The sequence below is a fragment of the Ursus maritimus genome, unplaced genomic scaffold (assembly GCF_017311325.1).
Source record: "Ursus maritimus isolate PB19 unplaced genomic scaffold, ASM1731132v1 scaffold_19, whole genome shotgun sequence".
NCBI classification, from domain to species: domain Eukaryota; kingdom Metazoa; phylum Chordata; class Mammalia; order Carnivora; family Ursidae; genus Ursus; species Ursus maritimus.
In genome coordinates this window covers 23,039,061-23,061,481 of record NW_024424341.1, presented here as the reverse complement: position 1 = coordinate 23,061,481, position 22,421 = coordinate 23,039,061, and the positions used below count along the sequence as shown (strand labels likewise).

The 22,421-nt window shown below is 55.4% G+C and overlaps 1 protein-coding gene and 1 long non-coding RNA gene across 2 annotated transcripts; one reads left to right on the top strand and one right to left on the bottom strand.

Moving 5' to 3' along the window:
• Positions 1-949: 949 nt before the first annotated feature.
• Positions 950-22,287, top strand: SLC12A4 (solute carrier family 12 member 4). The gene is made up of 24 exons (XM_040633471.1): positions 950-1,103; positions 5,772-5,866; positions 7,303-7,434; positions 11,087-11,233; positions 11,319-11,373; positions 12,945-13,075; positions 14,329-14,570; positions 14,714-14,928; positions 15,468-15,632; positions 15,711-15,809; positions 16,038-16,095; positions 16,458-16,632; positions 17,063-17,181; positions 18,637-18,735; positions 18,929-19,048; positions 19,253-19,357; positions 19,600-19,768; positions 20,056-20,251; positions 20,366-20,535; positions 20,619-20,750; positions 20,828-20,935; positions 21,123-21,310; positions 21,400-21,533; positions 21,712-22,287. The coding sequence occupies exons 1-24, from the start codon at positions 989-991 to the stop codon at positions 21,801-21,803; spliced, it is 3,261 nt and encodes a 1,086-aa protein (XP_040489405.1). The 5' UTR covers positions 950-988; the 3' UTR covers positions 21,804-22,287.
• LOC121103429 lies at positions 12,093-20,745 on the bottom strand. Its single transcript, XR_005835613.1, has 2 exons — positions 20,609-20,745; positions 12,093-12,265 (listed from the first exon to the last, which is right to left on the bottom strand). It is a non-coding gene; the product is annotated as an uncharacterized LOC121103429 (long non-coding RNA).
• Positions 22,288-22,421: the final 134 nt, after the last annotated feature.

Below are 22,421 nucleotides of genomic sequence, written 5' to 3'. Positions count from 1 at the left end.
CTGATGTTCTAAAGCTCTCTGAGCCACAAAAGAGAGGAAGATAAAGGAGACAGACCAGTCAGATGGGCTCTGGGGTTTTCTGATAGAGAAATAACTGAAAGGATAGCCTAGAGAGATAAAGATGTTAAAGTAAAGCCAACATGGATAAGTTATCTGAAGCAGTGGAGTAGAAAGTGAAAGAAAAAAAGTTAAGAGCAAATAAGTAAACAACTCGGTAAAGGAACCCGCAGGTGGTGAAACAGTAAAAGAGAAAATTAAGATAAAAGAACATGACTAAAGAACCCAATGTAGTGTCCCAAAGGGACCAATGGGGCGGCCGAGGGGGATGGGTGTCCTTCCCGCCAAGGAGGCAGCAGTTTGGGGAAGGCCCACGAAATCCCCAGCCTCCTCCTACAGGGAGAGACTGCAGTGAGGGGCACGAGGGAGAACGGCACCTTGGAGGGGTTCGGTTTACAGCGACATGGAAGAGACGTGGGAGACGGAGATGATGGGTATGGGGTGGGGATACCAAGGAATGGCGGGAGGCCCTGGGTAGGACTGGGATGGCCTGTGTGGTCCTGCTCCGATCCCTACGTCCCTGAGTAACAGAAATGTCTCTGGGCGCTTGCTAGGCGCAGAGCGCAGAGTTAGTGCACCCCGCGCCCCATCTCCTGGAGCGCATTTCCCCATTTTACAAGTATCGCATCTGAGGCTCAGAGAGGGCGGTCCCTCAACCAAGGTCACACAGGAATCGGGGTCTGCGCAGGGCGTGGAGCCGCTAGTAGCACTGCCTCCCGGGGCGGGAGTGGGGGGGGCTTCGCTTTGCCTGGGCCCCCCTTGGGGAGGAGCCGCCCGAGCCCCTCCTGCTCCCCGCCCCCGAGGGGCGGCCCGGGGGGCGGGCGGAGGAAGTGAGCGCAGCGGGGAGGAATGCGAGCGGGCGGGGCGCGGCGGCCCCGGGCGGCTGGGACAGCCGGGCAGGCAGCCGGGACGGCGGGGCCGAGCGCGCGCGATGCCTCACTTCACCGTGGTGCCGGTGGACGGGCCGAGGCGCGGCGACTATGACAACCTCGAGGGTCTCAGTTGGGTGGACTACGGGGAGCGCGCAGAGCGGGAGGACTCGGACGGTGAGGGCGCTCCCGGTGGGGGCCTTGGTGGGGGGCAGGGGAGCGGGCCACGCGTGGCCGGTGCTTGCATAGACACCCGAACCGTACGAGCGCACGTCGATGCGGGCCCAACTTTTCTTAGTCTGCGCCGCCGCCACCTCGCTTCGCGCCCGCAGACACTCTTTTTCTGGGCCCCCGGCGCCCGCGGCTGGGCCGCCCTCCCCACCCCAGCTCCTCCCTTGCGGGCCGCGGGCGGGAGCTGCAGACGTGGCCGACGAAGGAGGCCAGGCCGGCGGGGTCGCCCGGATCGAGAATAGCGCCGAGCACCCATCTCTGGCCCTTCCCGCGTTGGAGCACAGCCGCATCCCGGACCGCAGCCCCAACACCTATGAACCTCTCCCAGCCTCCTCTCGCCTCGCCTACCCATTTGCGCTTCAGCGACTTTGCCCCTGAGACTACCCTCTCTCCCCTCTCCTTCCCCAGCCCTATGTAGGCAGGAAAGAAGGTAGCTCAGGCTGCCCGAGGGGGTCTATGGGCCTGTGAGTGTGATTCCACCTTCAAGCTGTAGGTACAGTGGGCATCTGTTGAGCACGCCACAGAACCAGGCTTGTCTGGGTGCTTCACATGAATTAACTCGTTTAATCCTCCCAATTTTGCCCATGGGATAGATCCTGTTAGTCACGTTTAGGAAGGAGTGAACTGAGGAGCAGAGCAGTTATAAAATTTGCCCCCAGGGGATTCAAACCCAGGCTGGGAAACTTCAGCACCCTAACCTTTAGCCTAGGTGTTAGAACTGGGCCCGAAGGTAATCCCTCCTCCCTTCTCCCAGGTTCCTGCCTCTCCCAAGCCCCTTTCTCCATCTCCCACCCCAGGAAAACCTGGTGGGGAGTGGGGGGCTGTCCTTGCTAGGACTCTGTTGGAAAACATGTCTGTACAAATAGCAGCATATGTATGTGCTTGTGCAAGTGTGGAGCTGTGAGTATCACACCTGACTGCTGTTGTGTGGAGATGGCACAGGACAGTGGTGCGGGCTGCGAGACATCCTGAAGGTTTTACAGGCTTGACAGCTGTGTGCTTGCACACACACCACCTCCACCCTTGCCCCTAGCCTTATTCCAGTGGTCAGCAAGAGGCAGTGTCCCCTGCTTCCCTGTTAGCCCTGAGAGGCTCTTCTCCCACAAAGGCTGGGCGGGGCTGCATCCCTGGGATCAGCCTGGACCAGTGGGCAAGCAGAGCTGAGCCTAGCCTCTGGCCCCGCCTTGGCCTCTCAGGGTGACTGGAGGGACCTGCAGCCACATTGGCTGAGTCCTGCCAGGTCCCTCCAAGCTGGGCCAGCTCCTCCCACTATCCGCCCTCCTTCTCCTCTTGCTCCTTTTCAGCCAGAACTTGGCTGTGTCTGCAGTATGGGGGACACTCTGCGCCCTGGTGAGTGATTATGATCCTTCTTGGTGGGGACTGCAAAGGGTCAGGGAGCACAAAAACAGCCTCAGGCCCATCTCATGGGGCCACCCCAACCTGGTACCCGAATCTCTCAAGGCCCATACTTCTGCTCCAGGGGATGTAGATGGGCCTCTCATCCAGCCCACTATGGCCTGTGGGTGGAGAGTGGGGAGGTTCTAGAGGAGTACCCCTGGCTGATGCCTGTGAGCACAGGGATAAGGATGCTCACCTGGATCCCCACTTGTAGCTGGTGTGTTCATAGCCCCTGGCAAGAACACACAGATACGTGTACCTCACAGGTAGTCCCGAGGACTACGTCACGCTCTGGTTCACTGGGGGTCTCAGGTTGGTATCTGAGTAGCTCTGGCCTGGCAGGCATGTCCAGACCTGCCCTAGAATTTTTGGAATAGCTGAGGGCAGTACAGACATCCAGGCACTGCTTAGGTCTCCCCACCTTCCCACAGTTCCATAGGAGCTGCCCTTAAACGAGTCTTTGGGGAAATCCAAGGAATGACTTCTGGGTGTCTGGCGCCCGATTATTCCTTTTCTGATGCATCTGGGTCATTGGAAGAGTGGGTGTTACTATCCACTTCATAGAAGAGGAAACTAAAGCAGGACAGAGAGGGTAAGCAGGTTGCCCTGGGTCACACAGAGGGAGGGTCTGGAATCCAAGCCGGGCTGCCAGCCATCTGAGCACCAAGAACCTGGGGTATGTGCACCCTGGGCTAAGTGCAAACCTCAGCCACTCTTCTCTAGTTAAAGGCTTGTACTGCACCCTGAGGTACATCCTGGGATAAACCAGGGTCCAGAAGAGTAGGAGTAGGAAACCCGCAGCATAGCTCCCACCTGATTCTGGTGGATCCTGAGGCCCAGATTTGGCCCCTCTCACTGGGTGACCTTGTCTCTGAATCTCTCTCTACTTTCCTTGTTAGTAAAAGGGAATAAATGATATCTACTGGAGTGCTGCTGTGAGGACTAAAGGCAACCCTTGGATGGGCTCTCAGCCACTCTGGAGTCATGGCTGAAGGGACAAGGACTGGATGGGTTTTGGAGAACTATTCACAGGCACTGGGGCTGGTGTGTGGGGGGGAATGCTATGTGTTCAACAATGCATTTTCTGGATACCAGTGCAGTCTCCTCAGGGAGACAGGCAACAATGGTGGGACAGGCTGCAGTGCATGAGTTTAGCATAATTTATAATTTATTTCCATTTTACTTCCACAAAAGTTCTCCCCAAAGCACTGTCACAGTCAGAAAGATCATAACTATGAAGAAGAGGGCAAGGACTCTGAGATGAGACAAATGGTGACGGTATCTAAGGAGTAAATTTAGCTTGGAGAATCCTGGCAGCCAAGGCAAGAAGGGAAATAAGATGAGCTCTATAGTTGCCATTTTCTGACAAAATGAAGCATCTAACTTATTCAGGAGAGACACTTTTTTTTCGGTCACAAAACCCAAGAGTACTTTTCAGAGGCTTCTCACTAAAGGGCTGTTAATGTAACCAGCCATGTTACTGGGTTTTCTGATTTTTCTTATAGCTTCTTATCCTGATCTTGAACAAGTATCAAAGGTACAGCAAATGTCATAGGGTGTCTGAGGAGCTAAATGACCCCATGAGGCTTTAACATGACTCAGTGGACTGGCTTGACCTCTGGCTTGCTGTCTTTGTCCACTGTGCCATTGGCATTGACCTACACACAATTGTGTAGCTCATGGGACTGAGTTGCTTCGCTCACTTAGCTAGTCCAGCTTCCTAGATGAGGTGATGTATCCCTTTCACATGCTGTGGGAAGGAAGAGCTGACTTTGCCCCGAAAATTTTCATCAACACACATACCTGTCAGTCTCTGGACAGTAAAGAATCCACACTGCAGCACTTACTGCGTGTTGTTGGCTCACAGAAGGCAAATTAAGTCTTATATGGATGGCAAGAGAATGTATCAGATGGAGGATGCATCATTCAGCATATTTAGCTGCAAACAAGAGAAATGAATTGTGGGTTATTTAACCAGAGAGGGTTGGCAGATAGTTCTTACAAAACCAAGCATGGCCAGTGCGTGGCTGGAATGCTCTACTAGTCTGGGTGAGTGATGACAATTCTGTTGCCACCTCCATCACTGGACACCAGGCCAACACTGCTGCCTCAGTTATTGTCATCCAGCACCAACATGGCTTTTGTGAACCAAGATGACAGCTTTCCATTTGCTATGAGGCCTCCAGGCACTGACGCAGCTGCCATACTATCTAGAGGGGGACAGAAGCACTCAATGACTAGAAAAGGAGTACTTGGGTGTCCTCTGCCTGCTCGATGGAAAACTGGGAATGTAACCCATAGAGACTGACAAAGGATGAAGTTTGGGAAACGGGAGCATTTGAATGCTGAGCAACCAGAAAAAGCAGCTGAGCTTTGAGTTGAGGCAGGCTTATTTAAAAAAAAAAAGCGCATCTGGCTTTTTTCCGCGAGGTTTACTTGGAGCTGAGACGCTCTCACCAGACCCGAGGGTAGGTGGACGCTGGTATCGGCCTCGCACCTAATCTGGGGCAAGTTGCTGGGACCTGAGACAGGGAGACCAGGGCTGCCACTAGTAGTTCCGGCTCAGTCCACCACCCACCTGGCCCGGCTCTCAGGGCTTTCTTAGGCGACCCTACATGGCGCCTTGCACCACTTCCGCGCTCTGGACAGTCCTTGCCGCTTCCCCTCCCCCCCCGCCCCCAGCATGCCCCGGGGTGCCCTCCCAGACGCCCTCGCGCAACGCATGGTGGGATAGCGAGTAGGTGGCCAGCTGGCCATGGCCGCTGAAGGCGCCCTGTGTGGCTTCATATATCTGGAGGGCAGCACTCAGTCGGGCCTTGAGGACGCTGAGCCCTTGGCGCCCAGCACGCTGGGTATTCCAGATAGACCTGGAAAATGGGAGGTGGGGCTGGGACGGTCTGAGGGCGGCCGCAACTTGGCCACGCCCCTGCCATCAGGCTCCGCCCCCCAGCGTTAACACGTGGTTGAGTTAGTCTGTGTGGGGCCTTCACGCAGGGGCCCTGGAGGAAGTGATGGCGCTGACTTTTGGTCATTGGTCACTCTGCTAATTCCGGCTCTTCATGGAGGCCGGCAGAGTATGATGGGGAAACTGAGGCCCAGCCTGGTACACTGGCCCCTAAAGTGCTCCACAGAGATGTGTTTGTGGACTGGGGTGCAGGCAAGCTGGGGGCTCAGGAGGTGGCCGCTGACTGGGATTTTGTCCCTCTCTCTCCATAGGACATGGCAACCATAGAGAGAGCAGCCCTTTCCTTTGTCCCTTGGAGGCTTCCAGAGGAAGTGACTACTACGACAGGAACCTGGCACTGTTTGAGGTAGCTGAGGAGCCATTCTGGGCTGCAGGTGTGGCAGGCAGGTGGGAGTTGGGGGGCAGGGGCCCTTCAGGACTCAAACCTTAGCTGAGCAGGCGGTCTGTACAGTTGTGTCATCTAATGTCTCAGCTTCTCCTTCAGTCTTCCCCTGTCTGCCTGTTTCCCTTGACCCTTTGAACTGAAACTGCTTTCCCAGAGGGCACTCACAACCCCACACCATTACCATCTCTAGGGGTTGTACCTTTGATTTCATTATAGCCCCTCAGCCAGGTGACCACCTGTCAGGATTTCTCACCTTGGGATTTCCTTTTTTCCCTTCACTCATAGGACTTCTCATTCTTCCCTCTCCTGTGAACTCTTCCTTGTCCTCCCTGGTTGGCTCTTCTAACTCTGTCCTCATGTTTACAGAGTCCTGGTTCTTTTTCCTGGATTTGCTTTCTCCACATATGCAGCCTTAGTGGAAACCTCTCTGCAAACATTCCCAATATTGTGCCTCTGAACTTGAATTTTATCCTTTTCAGATTCAAGCTCAGAAGTTGGATCTGGATTTAAGGCATGGTTTAGGCCTCTAAGCACTGACCCACACGTTCAGCTGTCCCTTGGAATCTCATGGGCTCCTCCTGTCCCAAAATACCTGCATCTTCACTTCTCACTTCAGTCCAGTTTCTCCTTGTGTGTAGGGTTGGAAGGGAGCTGAAAGACAGGGAAAGACTAAATAGGCAAGAGGCAGGTACTGGGAAGGGTGCAGGAACAGGGAAGGCCTAGACTCGGGCGGGGGTTGGGGACCCTGAGTCCTGGGAGGCCTCCTGACCTGGAAAAATGACAAGTTTCTGCAGCAAAGGCTTTGACCTGGCTCCACCTGAAGATGGGCTAGGGGGTCAGGATCCTACCTTGGGGATTGAGGTGTTTTACAAACCCTGGGACCTGGGGAGAAGACCATCTGATAGGCTCAGGGTTTGGGCAAATAAGAGAGACTTACCTTGTTCCAAACATCCTCTTTTGACTTCCTTGGTTCACTAAGAGGGCTTTTTTGTGGGAGAGTTGAAGGCACATGTGAGTACCAAAGGCCCACTCATAGCTGGGAAGTAGCCAGGCAGAACAGGCAGGATGAAGTGTGCCATTTGTCTGTCTGCCAGCCGTGCCCTTCCCTGCCCTCACCCCTGAGGCAGGTAGTTTTCGCAAATGGGCTGGTAGCGATTGTAGCCAAGATAAGGCAGAGAGAAGCAGTCATTGGGCTGGGCCTTTGAGTGGCGCGTGCTGGGGTGTGGTGCCCACACCTGCCCGGTAGGCTGGCTTGGGCTTCCCCAGGCAAGAGTGGGATCAGGCCCAGGCCTGTCTGAGGGCTTGGCAAGGGACCAGAAGCCAGGCTGCTGGCTACACACAAGTAGCCTGGCACCATCCAGGCCCATTGCCAGATTGCCCTGTGGCTCTGTTTACAGGAAGAGCTGGACATCCGCCCAAAGGTATCATCTCTTCTGGGCAAGCTCGTCAGCTACACCAACCTCACACAGGGCGCCAAGGAGCATGAGGAAGCTGAGAGTGGGGAGGGCACCCGCCGGAGAGCAGCCAAGGTGAGCTGGTCAGGGGCAGTAGGGGGGCCATTCCTAGGAGGACGGACTCAACACCATGGAATTGGCAATTGTGAGCATCCCAGGGGATGTGGGTACCAGGTACGGTGAGCATGGATGATGGGCTCAAAAAAGCTTCCAGGTGTGGGCTGAGGAGGAGCCTCTGAAGGGGGCAGAGGACTAGAGGGGGCAGAGGGCCGAGAAGGCCCTCAGAAACAGTGATGGCTGCCTTTTCTCTGCCCTCTCTGTGTGCCAGGCATCATGCTAAGCAGTGGGCCTGGGTCCTTGCCATCCTCACAACAAAGCTGTGAAACAGGTGCTACTTCCATCCTCGTTTTATGGACAAGGAAACTAAGTGTCAGAGGCATTAAGTAACTCACCTAAGGTCAGTCAGCTGGGCAAGATCAGTGTGTACACTAGAAGATGGATTTGTGGATTTACGGTGAGATATATGACTGTAGAGGGCCAGAGCACTGGCATTCCATCAGGATGGATAAGGGTGTTACCTTGGGAATCAGGAACCTGGTTGTCCACTGGGGCTATGTAACCAAGTGACCAAAACCTGCCCCTTACTGTGTTGCTTCCATTGGCAGACCTCTCCGATAGCCCCTTTATTCCTCAAATGCCAGGGTTAGGACGGTGACTGGAACATAACACTGCCTCTTGGAGCTTGCCTATCCCTCTCCTTGCCCCATCCCTGGTCACTCTCCAGGCCTCTGGCCCTCCAACATCCTTGCTCAGCTCTCCTATAGGATGGGGCTCAGTTTAACTGAAGGTTGGGTTTTTTTCCCTACATTTTCGGTTTGGAGGTAAGGAGCCCTCCCTCTCCACCTACTGACTCCCTGAGGTTTGGGAAACAGCTGTGATTTAAAAGGAGCTTGAGGGCTGCCTGGGTGGCTCAATCGGTTAAGTGTTCCACTCTTGATTTCAGCCCGGGTCATGATCTCTGGGTTGTGGGATCGAGCCCTGCATCAGGCTCCCTGCGTGGCGTGGAGTCCGCTTCTCCCTCTGTTCCTCCCGCTACATGCGCGCGCGCTCTCCCCTCTCTCTCAAATAAATCAATAAAATATTTTTAAAAAATAAATAAAAGGAGCTTGGTTCTGGCACTAGCCGTAGGGTTCTTGCTGGAGGTCAGCACAGACAGAAGTTCCTGGTTGGGATAAACTGGGGACCCAACTTCAGACCTGCTCATGATATTTGGGCCCTGCTAGGGCTGCCCAAGGAGAGTGTAAACTGGGCTGTTGTGCACCGCTCCCCTTGCTCCTCCAGGAGGCAAACCAGCCCCCGCTTCAGAGAGGGCAGCTAAGATCTTGAGGTCACACAGCCCACTCTATCCTGCTGGTTGTGATTTTGATTTTGCTGGCATTTTCTGGACCACACATGGCAGAGAAGCCTGAGCGTCTCTGGCTATCCCTATTCAGCCCTGCAGGGGGGTGTCAGCCACTGGGAGTGTTGCTTGCAGTGGGTGGTAGGATCCTTGATAAGAGCTTTCTCCCTGTTCCTTCTGGCCGAATCCAGGGAGCTGGTGGCTGGAAGTAAAAAGGTCCCTGAGAAAGACTAGCGCACATCTCAATGAGTGTCAGAAGGAAGTCTGGGTTGGTGAAGGGTCATGGTCCTTTAGCCTTATGAGAAGCCTTGTCAGGATGCTGGGATCCAGCCTCGGCTTACCTGCCCAGCTCACTTGGCCCTAGGGTTAGGATGTGAGAGGATGGCAGAGTGTCTTAGCTTCAGTGGCTTTTCCATGGAAGAAGGAGAAAGCTGGCCCAGTCCGTAGCGGGTCAGTAGGAATCTAGGGAGTTGGAACTACTGAGCTGTGATCCTTTCCCAGGACCGGTCTGAGCAGGGCCCTCAGGAAAGGAGGCTTAAAGGAGGAAGGGTGGGCCTCCAACCAGACCCAAGACAGCCTTTCCATGGCAGCTGCTCTGGTTCTGGCCTGATGACCTTCGGAGGCTGCCAGAGGTTATTTGGGGATGCAGAAAGCATTTCCGGCCCTGCCCTTTCCCACACTGCCCTTTCCCCAGAGTGACTCAGCTTAGAATGGAGGTGGGGCTGGGAGCTGCCACTATCCAGTGAGTGGTCCAGGGCCTCTGAAGGGCTCAGAGCCCAGATGAGGTATGTTTGTCACCTACGTTTTAAGGGACCATTTGTTCTTATTCCGGCCTTTCCAGGCCCGTCTGATGTCGTTATCGGCTACACACAGATCCTGCCCCAGACCTGGACCCTTCAGTAGAGTTCCCGTGGCCACATAGTTCTCTCTCCCACCCCAGCTCCAGGGCAGCAGGCTTTGCTGAGGCCCTGGTAGAAGCTCTTAGGGCCCTACTACCCTAGGCTGCACTCACAAGGTACCTTTCAAGAAGGTGCTAGTCTTGCCTCTTGTTTCAGCCTCTGCCCTGGCCTCCTGGATGACCCCTACTCTGCCCTTAGATATTTGAGAAATCCTGTCTTGGTTTGCCCACTGATCTTCCTCACCTGTCCTTCAGCTTGAGTTTCTGTTGTCTATGCAGGATTTTCCCAACAGGTTATCCTAGGGGTCTTCCAAGGCACCACTCACTGGGCTCAGGAACACCTTTTGGGTACCTGCAGAGCCTACTGGTGATAGAGAAGTGAGCAAACCAAGTACTCCCCAGTATAATCATGAGACATTCGAGTGAGCAGTTACTATGACCTGTAGTGACCTCTGATGAAAGAGTGTATCAGATGTGTTGAGGGGATGCAAGAGGAAGTACCAACTCAGCCTAAGGCAACCCAGGAGAACCTCCTGGAAGAGGCAACCATTAAGCCCCCTGAAGGTTTAACTAAAGAGGAGCTACGCCAGGCAATGAGACAGGGCTGACCCTTCCAGGCAGAGCCCAGCACATGTCCTGGTTCAGAGGCTGTGAGGGACCAATGTCATCAGGGGCCGAAGCTATCAGAGAAGGTGATGGGGCATACCTGGTAGCCTAAACCAGGGAGTCTGGGCCACACTGTGGATTACAGGATGGATAGTGCAGAGGGTTTTTAGCATGGACGATGAGATTGGACTTGGATTTCAGAGACCCACTCTGGCAGCAGAGTGGGCTGGAACGTGGAGAGTGTGGAGAGCTGTCAACCAACAGGCACCATCCAGGTGTCATAGATGTCATGCCCCAGGTTCAGGGGACTAAGGCTGAGGGAAGGCAGGCAGATCTCAGGGCAGCTTGAGAGCAGACTGGGCAGGACTTGGTATCCACCAGGATGGGAGGTGAGGGTGGAGAGAGGGAGTCCGAGGGACAACTTCTTGAACTCTGACATGGGTGACATGGGGCATGCTGGGTGAGAAGGTGGGCATCCAAGACAGATCTTTCTTTCTTTCTGAAGATTTAACAGAAGAGAGTACGGGAAGGGGGCCATACCTTGAGAGGGAGGCGAGGCTCAAAAGCTCACATGTGGGGTTTTGAAAAGAATCAGGTTTTGTATCTTTCCAGTCCCAAACTGTCTTCATATGGCAGTCAGCATAGATATCCTAGCTGTCACCCCACCCCCCATGCTCCCGAGGACTACGCTGGGGATTCCAACTTATCCTCTGATAGAACACCCTGGGGATAAGAAGTCTTCTGAGTGACCAGCGGCTCGCCTTCCATGGTGTATCTGGGCCCCTTTGATGTTCTATGCTCCCCCCTCTCCTCCTGCTCCATAGGCACCCAGCATGGGCACCCTCATGGGGGTGTACCTGCCCTGCCTGCAAAATATCTTCGGGGTTATCCTGTTCTTGCGGCTGACCTGGATGGTGGGCACGGCCGGTGTGTTGCAGGCCCTCCTCATCGTGCTCATCTGCTGCTGCTGTGTGAGTACCCTCGCTGGGTTGGGGGCCACGGGCACCCCACAGAGCCCACCCGGCTGAGCTGCTCACCTAGGCCTCCTTCCCACAGACCCTGCTGACGGCCATCTCCATGAGCGCCATCGCCACCAATGGTGTGGTTCCAGGTGGGTAAGCGCCACCCCAGGCCTTATGGGAGGAAGGGGTCCAGAATCCCCCTTGATGTGCCCGGGGACCCTCATTGCCAAGCCCATGCCCTTCATCCCCCCAAGCAGTTCTCTGGTGAGGTCTTAATCACTGACTCTATGACAGTAGCGACACTTAGGAGCATCCTTGCTTGACACAATTTGAGATTGCTGTTATGTTTTGTGTTCTGTTTGTTTACTTAGTCTAAAAGTAATTTTTAAAAAAGGGAATTGGGGCTGACAAAGAAGATAATGGGACACATGGGGTGGCCCACACCAGGGAGTCTAGACACTATGGATTATAGGATAGACAATGTAGAGGGTTTTCATTTTCAGCATGGATGCTGACATTGGACTTAGTTCTCAGAGACCCTGTTTATTTATTTATTCAACCATATTTTTGTACTGATGCAGATTTCTGGATATTTATTTTATTCTTTGGATCATAATCCAGGGCTATCATTATTTATTTTGTTGCTCAAACTGTTCCACTTTGGCTGTTTAGCTATTCAGGTTGGCTTCTGTGTCTGAATGTTTTTTTTTTTCCGCACCCGTCTCTCTCTTTTTTTTTAATAACAGCTTTATTAGTATTAGTATAAAAGTAAGAGGGGAAAAAAGGCAACATATGATTACCATAAGAAGGTTTGAAAGTAAAGAAAAATATAGAAAGGAAAATTGAAAGTACCCATAATCCCACCATCTCGAGTTAGAAACAGTTTATTTGGTTATTTAAACAGGATCAATAGGATATTACCTAATCTATGTGATCATTCTGCTCTTGGGTTCTGGTTCTTCACTGTTGTGAACGTTGTCATGAACAGCTTTGCACACAGATCTCTGTTCACGTCCTTGTCTGCTCCCTTAGGAGAGGATCCTAGAGGTAGGATTATAACATGGAAGGGATTAATTTTTTTAAAGTCTTTGGAGCCCTATTCCCAGATTTTTCACCAGAGACATTTTATTAGGTGCAGAGTGAACAAGCAACATGGGGTCACTCTTGTCCCCTGCACCCTCACTAGCCCTGGGGCCCAGCGTTGACTCTGTCAGTCTTGCCAGGGGTGTTAGACTCTGATAGAAGCACAGTCTCAAGGCAGAAGGGTTAGCCTGGTAGCCAGCCCTGTGCTGGGCCCTGGGGACAAAAATACTGGACAACACAGCCCTTGCCTTGGTCCAGAGGAGTCCAACTAACAGACACAGCCCTTGGGAGGAGTGAGGCATGCTGAGATCAGGCACAGCCAGCTAGAGGAGGCTGTGCGGACTGGCCTGAGTGCAAGGGGTTGGGGAACAGTGGGCGACTTGAGCACTGCTGTGGATCAGAGCTGCCCTAGCGAAGCAGTCATTTCACTGGCCCGTGCTGGGTGGTGGAGTCAGGTGGGAAGGGGATTCAGCCCCAGCCTGGCTCCTTACTAACTGTGCAGCCTCGGGCAAGCATCCTAATGCTCGGCTTATCTGTAAATGGGAAAAACATTCCCTGTCACCCTGGGTGGTTGTGAGGGGTTGTCCTGGGGGAAACCCCCTTGCAGAAGAACCAGCCTTGGCTTTCTCTGTTGTAGCCGGGGGCTCCTATTTCATGATTTCCCGCTCGCTGGGGCCAGAGTTTGGAGGCGCTGTGGGCCTGTGCTTCTACCTGGGAACAACATTTGCAGCAGCCATGTACATCCTAGGTGCCATTGAGATCTTGCTGGTGAGTTAGGCTAAGCCCTGGCCAATTCTGGTCTTTTCCAAATAGTCCCTTTCCCCTAGGCAAGGCTACTCATGCTCCCCTCACCTCTGGCCAGGGTCTGGGGCTTGTCATATGGAAGGCCTTCTCGAGGGAGAAAGATCTTTGCTCATCCCAGCCTCCCCTTCAGCCCCTTGCCAGTTTGGGCTGGGCCAGGCAGGGGCCTGGCTGCCTTCACCTTGACCCTGAGTCTTCCATCTACCTGGGCACCATTTCAGCCATAGCAGGTGGTCTGTGAACTGTTGCATTTAACTGAGTGCTCTTGGCGATCATGCAGAACCTACCTCCTGGGCTTGTGTAGGCTGTGGCTGAGTCTGTCTCGCCCCTAGGGCTCTGTGCCAAGGCCCTTCAGATCAATGTTATCCTCATCCCTAAAAGGGTGAACAGCCACTGGACCTGTGCCCCCTCCGTGAGCCCCATGTGTGCTCTGACTCAGCCTCCCCCTCCCCTCTGAACTACCGCAGATAGTGGGGGGTACAGGGTAACAAGTACCCACCCCTGGGGATCCAGACAATAGGAGATGTTTAGGGGAACTGCCTGGCTATCCCCACCTCCAGGTCCTTTGCCCATAGTAGGGCTCCGCTTCTGGATCTTCTGGGGTGGGGGAGAGGGGTTGTTTTATGTTTTCCGTTTCCCACATTCCTACGTTTATTATTTGGATTTCTTCTGTAAGGAAAATGTGTCCTCTTCCCCATTTATTTATTTATTTAAGCATGCATTTATATCAGTATGGACTCCAGGATATTTATTTTATTCTTTGGCTCATAATCCAGTACTATCATTATTTATTTGTTGGTTGTTTAGCTATTCAGGTTGACTCCTGTGTCTGAATTAATTTTTAAAAAAAATAACTGCTCATTCACATACCATACAATTCTCTACCCATTTTAAGTAGGCAAGTTAATGATTTTTAGTATATTCACAGAGTTGTGCAACCATCACCACAATCAATTTTAGAACATTTTCATCCCCCCAAGAAGAAATCCCATACTTGTTGGTAGGCGGTCCCCATTCCTCCCAGCCCTAGGCAAGCATTAATTTGCTTTCTGTCTTTAATCAGATTTACCCATTCTGGGTATTTCACGTAAATAGAATCATACAATATATGGTCTTTTGTGACTGTCGTGTTCTGAATATTCTTTTAAAAAGAAAACCAAAATGACAGAATTCACTTTCCAAAAAGGAAGATCGAACTTTTTTTATCTGTCTTGTTTCAGACCTACATTGCCCCGCCGGCTGCCATTTTTTACCCAACAGGCGCTCATGATACATCGAGTGCTACCTTGAACAATATGCGGGTGTATGGGACCATTTTTCTGACCTTCATGACCCTGGTGGTGTTTGTTGGTGTCAAGTATGTGAACAAATTTGCCTCACTCTTCCTGGCCTGTGTGATCATCTCCATCCTGTCCATCTATGCGGGGGGCATCAAGTCCATTTTTGACCCTCCTGTGTTTCCGTAAGTAACTGGGAGTACATCCATGCATTGCACTGATATTCCTCCCAAATAGATGGCCTTTAAGTCCCAGAGACTACAGGATGGGAACACACTGGGCCTTCCAGCTGAGCAGGTGCTGATGTTTCTACCCACCCCCGCCACAGAGTATGCATGCTGGGCAACAGGACCCTGTCCCGGGACCAGTTTGACGTCTGTGCCAAGACAACCATGATGAACAATGAGACAGTGGCCACCCAGCTCTGGAACCTCTTCTGCCACAGTCCCAACCTTACCACTGACTCCTGTGACCCCTACTTCCTGGTCAACAATGTGACCGAGATCCCTGGCATTCCCGGTGCTGCTGCTGGTGTGCTCCAGGGTGCGTCCTCCCTCCTGTCCTCCTGCTTCTGATGCACGGGCTGAGCAGGAGGCAGGGAGTGAGTGTGGAAGGGGACTGGAGCACAGAGCTGTCCTTGTGTGGCCAGCTCAGGAATGGGGGGCAGGTCTGGCTGCCTTCCTGGCCCAGCAGTGTCCTCTCAGCCTTGCTCCTGGCAGCTAGGTTTTGGGTGAACAGAGCCCATTTGGCCAGTTACCCAGGAATGCAGCAGCCCCCAGAAAGTTCTGGTAGCCCCTCTCTCCCCAGCCACCCACCTCTGACGCTGCCTGGGATTGTTCTCACAGGAGCCATAAAGGGCCTCTGTGTAGGAGGCAGGCAGTGGCGAGGCTCTGGTCAATGGTGGTTCAGCCGCCTTTGCCTGTCAGACTTCTGTCAAGACCGCTCCTTCCCTGTGGCCAATGCTGCCCCCCCCACATCCCGAACTCCCAGAGCCTCTTAGGTCTGCAGCCTCTGCCTGGGCTGCCCCAAACTGCCCCTGGGAAGCAAGCAGGGCCACAGTGCTGATGCTGCTGCCCCCACAGAAAACTTGTGGAGCGCCTACCTGGAGAAGGGTGAGGTCGTGGAGAAGCATGGGCTGCCTTCCACAGATGCCCTTGGCCTGAAGGAGAGCCTGCCCCTGTACGTGGTGGCTGACATCGCCACATCCTTCACCGTGCTGGTTGGCATCTTCTTTCCCTCCGTAACAGGTGAGTACCTCTTGTCTGCCCACCCGGCCCTGCCCTCACTCCTGGGGAGCCCCTGAGGGTGTCTTGTTGTTTTTGGAGGCATTATGGCTGGCTCAAACCGCTCCGGGGACCTCCGTGATGCCCAGAAGTCCATCCCTGTGGGGACCATTCTGGCCATTGTTACAACCTCCCTTGTGTGTATCCTTTCCCAGGGCACAGGTGGATGGGGAGAGGGGCGGGAGGCCCTTGTCGGCACATAAGGCACCAGCTGGCAGGCACACGCACACCACCCATGCGTGGTCGCATACGTACCTCATTCTTCACGTGCATGCGCTCGAGGGGTGTGTGCCAGCCGTCTGCTGGGGCGAGGGGCTTGTGGGGACAGCAGTGGCAGTGGAGGCCTAGCTTTCCTTGACACGGCTGCAGACTTCAGCAGTGTGGTTCTCTTTGGCGCCTGCATCGAGGGTGTGGTACTCCGGGACAAGTGAGTGAGCTGGGCCCCTCCCTGTGGCAGGGGGCTCAGCTTTTGCCTGCCCTGACACCAGCTCCCCTCGTACACGTGGTCCCACACATGTCCTCAGGCTGCTGGTTGCCAATGGTGGTCTGTGCCACCAGGTGAGTCCGGCCCCACCAGCACTTTTTCTTCGGAGAGGATGGTGGCATCAGGACCAGGGCTGGGTTGAGGGAAAGGATAGGGGCTGATGAACTAGTCTTCTCTGCTGAGGGGCCAGAGCTCCGCCCACCATAGCCATCCTTCCTGACTGCTGACATCTCTTACTCTGGGCAGCCCCACCCAGGGTTTGGGGGCTTCTTGCATAGAGCATGGCCTGAGCCTGGCCCCTGCAGGTATGGTGATGGCGTCAGCAGAAACCTGGTGGTGGGCACACTGGCCTGGCCTTCGCCCTGGGTCATCGTCATCGGCTCCTTCTTCTCAACGTGTGGTGCTGGCCTGCAAAGCCTCACTGGGGCACCGCGCCTGTTGCAGGCCATCGCCAAGGACAACATCATTCCCTTCCTCAGGGTGAGCCCATCTGCACTCCCCCACAACCTGGGTGCTGCTGGCCTCTCACACTGGTGGGGGTAGAGAGGTATGGGATATGGATGCATTGCATCCTGCTGCGGCCTGTAGTGGCCCAGGGCCGTGTAGCCATCCGTGGGAAGTTGCTGGGAGCTGTCCTGGCCCCGGCCCTGCCCTGCTGTTGGCAGAGCTACTTGGGCCTAGAATCCTCATGGCCTTTCTATGGCTTATCTACAGCAGAGAGGCCTGGAGAGATGGGAGGGCAGAGAAACTTGTGGTATCTATCAGGGCAGGTGTGGATGTGACCTAAGACCCCAGAAGAGGGACTTGGGGATGATGGAGGCCAGGCTATGGCTTGTGGCCCAAGGTGTGGCATAGGGGTGATGGGACCAGAACCTTCCCTTGCTGACCCCACTGACTCTGGTGCATGCAGGTATTTGGCCATGGAAAGGCAAATGGTGAACCAACGTGGGCGCTCCTCCTGACTGCACTCATTGCTGAGCTGGGCATCCTCATCGCCTCCCTTGACATGGTGGCCCCCATTCTATCCATGTGAGCTTGGGGCCAGGTCAGGGGGATGGTCTTAGGAAGAGTTCCTGTACCCTCAGCACCCCTCATCCAGGGGCCCCAGCACCTTCCTGTGCCCCTGGCCAGTGTTGAGGTTACAGCTGGGAGCTGTGTCAGGCTGTGTGGGGAGAAGTATGCATGGCAGAACTCAGCCTACTTCTGCATGGAGGTGGTGCAGGAGTGAACTGGCACTTACACGGGGTTTTACAGACACCAGCAGGGCCCATGCTCCTCTATGGGGGACTCCCAGAGCAGGCAGCCAGAGCCCTCTGCGCCCGGACAGGACGAGCACCGAGTGCCAAGTGCCTCGATGAAGCCACCACTGCCCCACCCATCTGTTTTCCGAGTTGTTTGCTTTTAAAGTTCTGGAGTCAGCTGGGCATTCGAGTCCCCCAGTGCCCTGTGGGAGTTGGTCATCATGTGGCAAATTCCGGGGGACCCTGAGGCAGAACTCCTGCGGGTACCATGTTCCCCTCTGCCAGTGGCTACTCCATTTCTCCTCAGACATTTCATTCCACTGCCAGGCTTGTTCGGTTATCACAGGACTACCCCTCACTGCCCCACTCAGCCTTTGGCCTGACAGGTCCTCCTTTCCCCCTGAAGTGGCCCCCCAGCCACAGCCAGGCCTGCCGGAATCATGCTCTCTCACTCCCCCTAGCTCACCTCCACCCACCGCTGCCCAGCTCCACGCGTCCATAAATGCACACCAGAAACTGTTCTTCCCACCTTCATCAGGCAGTGATCTCTCACTGTCCAAGCCAAAGGGTGTATCTCAGCCTTTATCAGGTGGTTCTTCCCCACAGTCCCAATGGGACTGACCACTCCTCCCTTCCGGGGGTTTCTGCCCCCCTGGCCTGCCTTTTCTAGTAAGTTGTCCTGCCTTCTTGTCTGCCCTTCCTTTCCTGCCAGCTGAAGGTGGATGTTGGTGCCCCCTCTCCTCAGTCCTGTGCTCCTCAGCTAGAGGGCTCACACAGCAGGCTCCCATGTCCCAGTCTCCCACAGCCACCAGAGTCCCTCACGTGTCCCTACTTCAGTGTACACAAAATGGGCCTTTCATATTCCCTCGAGGTTTTCCTCTCCACATTCATGACAGCCCTTCATCCAACTGGTCACCGGGGCAGAGGCCTGAATATTGTCTAGCTGTCTCCGGACACTGGGCACTCCTCGGCACCATCCTTTGCCACTGGTCCCCCTGCCTACAGCCCCCTTCCCACCCTGTCTGCCTGCAGACACTTGCCCATCCTCTAAGAGCTGGCTTTGTGGGCACCCCTACAGTAGCCCCCTCTGCCTCAGGCTGTATGGCTGAGGAAACCTGACCACACAGGGTGGGGCCACGACACTCCCAGTTCCTAGTCCAGGCCCAGCCTGAGGAAGGGCAGGTGTGTTGGGCATCTGGCTGCCAAGGAGGCCACTCTGTACCAACCGTTCCCTGTGCTGCAGGTTCTTTCTGATGTGTTACCTGTTCGTAAACCTGGCCTGTGCTGTGCAGACACTCCTAAGGACACCCAACTGGCGGCCCCGGTTCAAGTACTATCACTGGTAAGCGCCAGCTGGACTCCCGAGCCAAGTCCTCTGACACAAGAATTTTGGGGGAAGCCAGGAGCCCCATCCAGGATAGGGTTTGAGTTTCCTGGGTAGTGGTTGCTATGGGTGAGAGATTGGGGTGTTGGAGGCTTGGCTTGGGACCTTACTGATCTTTCCCTGATTCTGGCCCTTCCCCACTCTGGCCCAGGGCGCTGTCCTTCCTGGGCATGAGCCTCTGCCTGGCCCTTATGTTTGTCTCCTCCTGGTACTATGCCCTGGTTGCCATGCTCATTGCGGGCATGATCTACAAGTACATCGAATACCAAGGGTGAGTGACGGCTGCCACTTGGTCAGGGCAGGTGGGGTGGTCTGTATGCCGGGTTTGGGGAGATGAGCCATCTATTACTAGCCACCATGGTGCAGGGCTGGGGGTCTGTGACTCAGGGGCTAGCTGCCCGCCATCTCACATACACATGGACAGAATCCCACGAGTGGGACCAGGGGCTCTACCAGCTCGTGGTGGTCTCCACAGGGCTGAAAAGGAGTGGGGTGACGGGATCCGAGGCCTGTCCCTGAGTGCTGCCCGCTATGCACTGTTGCGGCTAGAGGAGGGGCCTCCTCACACCAAGAACTGGCGGTGAGTTCACACCCAGGCTGGCAAGAGCCACTCTAGGTTCTCAGGGGGTGCTGTGAGGGTGAGAGGTCAAGAGGTGCTGAGTCTCCCTCCCTAGTCCATGTTCCTTGTCCCAGGGTTGTCAGGGGTGCCCTTGGATTCTTGTTCCTCAAACCTGTGGGGGCCTGTGAGCTAAGAAAGGAGGAAGAAGAGGCTCCCTGGAAAACTGTGGCCCAGCTCTCAGGCTGTCCGTCTGGCCCCTACAGGCCTCAGCTGCTGGTGCTGCTGAAGCTGGACGAGGACCTTCACGTGAAGTACCCACGGCTCCTCACTTTTGCCTCCCAGCTGAAGGCCGGCAAGGGCCTGACCATCGTCGGTTCTGTCATCCAGGGCAGCTTCTTGGAGAGCTATGGGGAGGCCCAGGCTGCTGAGCAGGTGCCTGCTGTAGGGGGCGGGGTGCTGAGGCAGACTAGAGGTGTCTGGGCTGCAGCTGACTCCTAGGAGAAGGGGACTGATCCTGGCCAGCCAGGTGGCCAGCATGCTGCCCCCTGAGAGCTGGAGAAAGGGGGTATGACTGTCCCACCTTGAAAACATGGCCTCTGGGTGGGCAGCTTACGTCCTTCTCCTCCCCTCCCCTCCCCGCCACGTCATTCTGTGGGGAGAGAGCCCAGCAGAGGAAACACTAATGGCCTTGTCTTCTGACCCTCGTGTGTTCCCTACAGACAATCAAGAACATGATGGAGATTGAGAAGGTGAAAGGCTTCTGCCAGGTCGTGGTAGCCAGCAAGGTGCGAGAGGGGCTGGCCCACCTCATCCAGTCTTGCGGCCTGGGCGGCATGAGGCATAACTCTGTGGTGCTAGGCTGGCCCTATGGTTGGCGACAGAGCGAGGACCCACGTGCCTGGAAGACCTTTATTGGTGCGTGACGGGACAGGTCCTGGGCTGACCCATGTGGAAGAGGGGCTGGGGATCAAGTAAGGGTGGCGGCCGGAGGGCCACGGGCTGGCATTCAGCAGTGGCCCTCTTCCCCAGACACTGTGCGCTGCACCACGGCAGCCCACCTGGCCCTGCTTGTGCCCAAGAACATCGCCTTCTACCCCAGCAACCATGAGCGCTACCTCGAGGGCCACATTGACGTTTGGTGGATTGTGCACGACGGGGGCATGCTCATGCTCTTGCCCTTCCTGCTACGCCAGCACAAGGTGGGCCAGGCGGGTGACCTCGGGCGGGAAGGGCTCGGCCCTTGGAGGGCTGGAATGCAACTAAACCACCTACCTGCTCCCAGGTGTGGAGGAAATGCCGGATGCGCATCTTCACCGTGGCCCAGATGGACGACAACAGCATCCAGATGAAGAAGGATCTGGCTGTCTTCCTGTACCACCTGCGCCTTGAGGCAGAGGTGGAGGTGGTAGAGATGGTGAGTCACCTGCCCCTGTGGCCCTGGTTATACCCTGCCGCATGCAGCCCATTCCTCCCGGTCCACTCTCTCCCCAGCATAACAGCGACATCTCTGCATACACCTATGAGCGGACACTGATGATGGAACAGCGCTCCCAGATGCTGCGGCAGATGAGGCTGACGAAGACAGAGTGGGAGCGAGAAGTCAGTGGCTTTCTCCTTTGGGGCAGGGGTGGGTGGCAGGTCAGGCTTTGGAGATACCATCAGTTCGGGGAATCAGAATGACTCACCCCACCTAGCCTCCCCCAAGTCGGTACCCATTTCCCAGAGGCTGAGCCCACCAGGCCCCCCCTTTTCCCATAGCACTGAGAACACCTCTGGTTTTCCTCAGGCCCAACTGGTCAAGGACCGGCACTCAGCCCTGCGGCTGGAGAGTCTGTACTCGGATGAGGAAGACGAGTCTGCCACTGGGACTGACAAAATCCAGATGACATGGACGCGGGACAAGTACATGGCGGCTGAGCCCTGGGACCCGAGCCACGCCCCTGACAATTTCCGGGAGCTGGTGCATATTAAGCCGTGAGTCTGGGAGTGGAGGTGGGCTGGGGGCGGACAAGGTCTTTGGGTGGGCCAGGGGTAGGACCTGTGATCAGCTGCATTACTTGCAGGGACCAGTCCAACGTGCGGCGCATGCACACCGCCGTGAAGCTCAACGAAGTCATCGTCACGCGCTCCCACGACGCCCGCCTGGTTCTGCTGAACATGCCTGGCCCCCCCAAGAACAGCGAGGGTGATGAGAACTGTATCCTTTTGTGGAGAGGCAGGCAGTGGGGAGGTGGACAACGATGAGGTCAGGCCAGGAGCTCTTCTCCCTAGATGCCCCCAGGGGGTGCTAGGTTACCCCAGCTCTGATTAATAGGCCAAACTTCCGTGGGTGCCCCTTGGTCCTGGTGCTGCCTCCTTAACCCGACGCCCTACAGACATGGAGTTCCTGGAGGTGCTGACCGAGGGCCTCGAGCGTGTGTTGTTGGTGCGTGGCGGTGGCCGTGAAGTGATCACCATCTACTCCTGAGCCAGATATACACTTGTGGCTTGGAATGGAGGTGTCCAGGGTAACAGCCTCCTCCCAGCACCCACCCAACAGCCCTGCTTTGCCTGGCTCTGTCCTGGACCCAGCTTTGCTAGGTCTCCTTGGAACACCAGGCCTGGGCTGGTAATGGCGATGGATCCGAGGTTCTGCAGGACGCTGAGAGGTCTGGGGACTTCCCTATCCGGCACCCCAGGAGGCCTGTCCTGGCTGGAGAAGACTGGTGGGGGAGGGGGGCTCGTGGGATTTGAAGGCAGCCTGCCCAGGAACGCTATTTATTGCATATTTATTGTTTGGATGTCACCATCAGAGTGGGGGGAAGGGTGACAAGGGAGGGGGTCTGGCCCAGCCCACCTGCAAGAAGACCTGGCTCAGGCTACTGTGGGCAGGGACCCCCACCAAGCCAAGCCGAATGGAACTGGCCAGCTGGGGCCTGACTTTTTTCAATAAAACATTGTGTACTTCTGGGCCTCCTGCTGCCCGGCTCTGTTTCCCCTGGCACCAAGGGAAGAAGGCGGAACTGAAACCAGGCCCAGAGCTGGCTCCCTGAGGCTATGCCCCTTTCCGGCAATCTCAGGCCACCCCCATTGGCCAGGCTGTCCA

Coding starts and splice junctions, on each gene's coding strand:
- SLC12A4 (XM_040633471.1), top strand. CDS start 989: ATGCCTCACTTCACCGTGGTGCCGGTGGACGGGCCGAGGCGCGGCGAC. Junction 18,736..18,928: donor CGGTTCAAGTACTATCACTG/GTAAGCGCCAGC, acceptor ACTCTGGCCCAG/GGCGCTGTCCTTCCTGGGCA. Junction 20,751..20,827: donor AGGTGGAGGTGGTAGAGATG/GTGAGTCACCTG, acceptor CTCTCTCCCCAG/CATAACAGCGACATCTCTGC.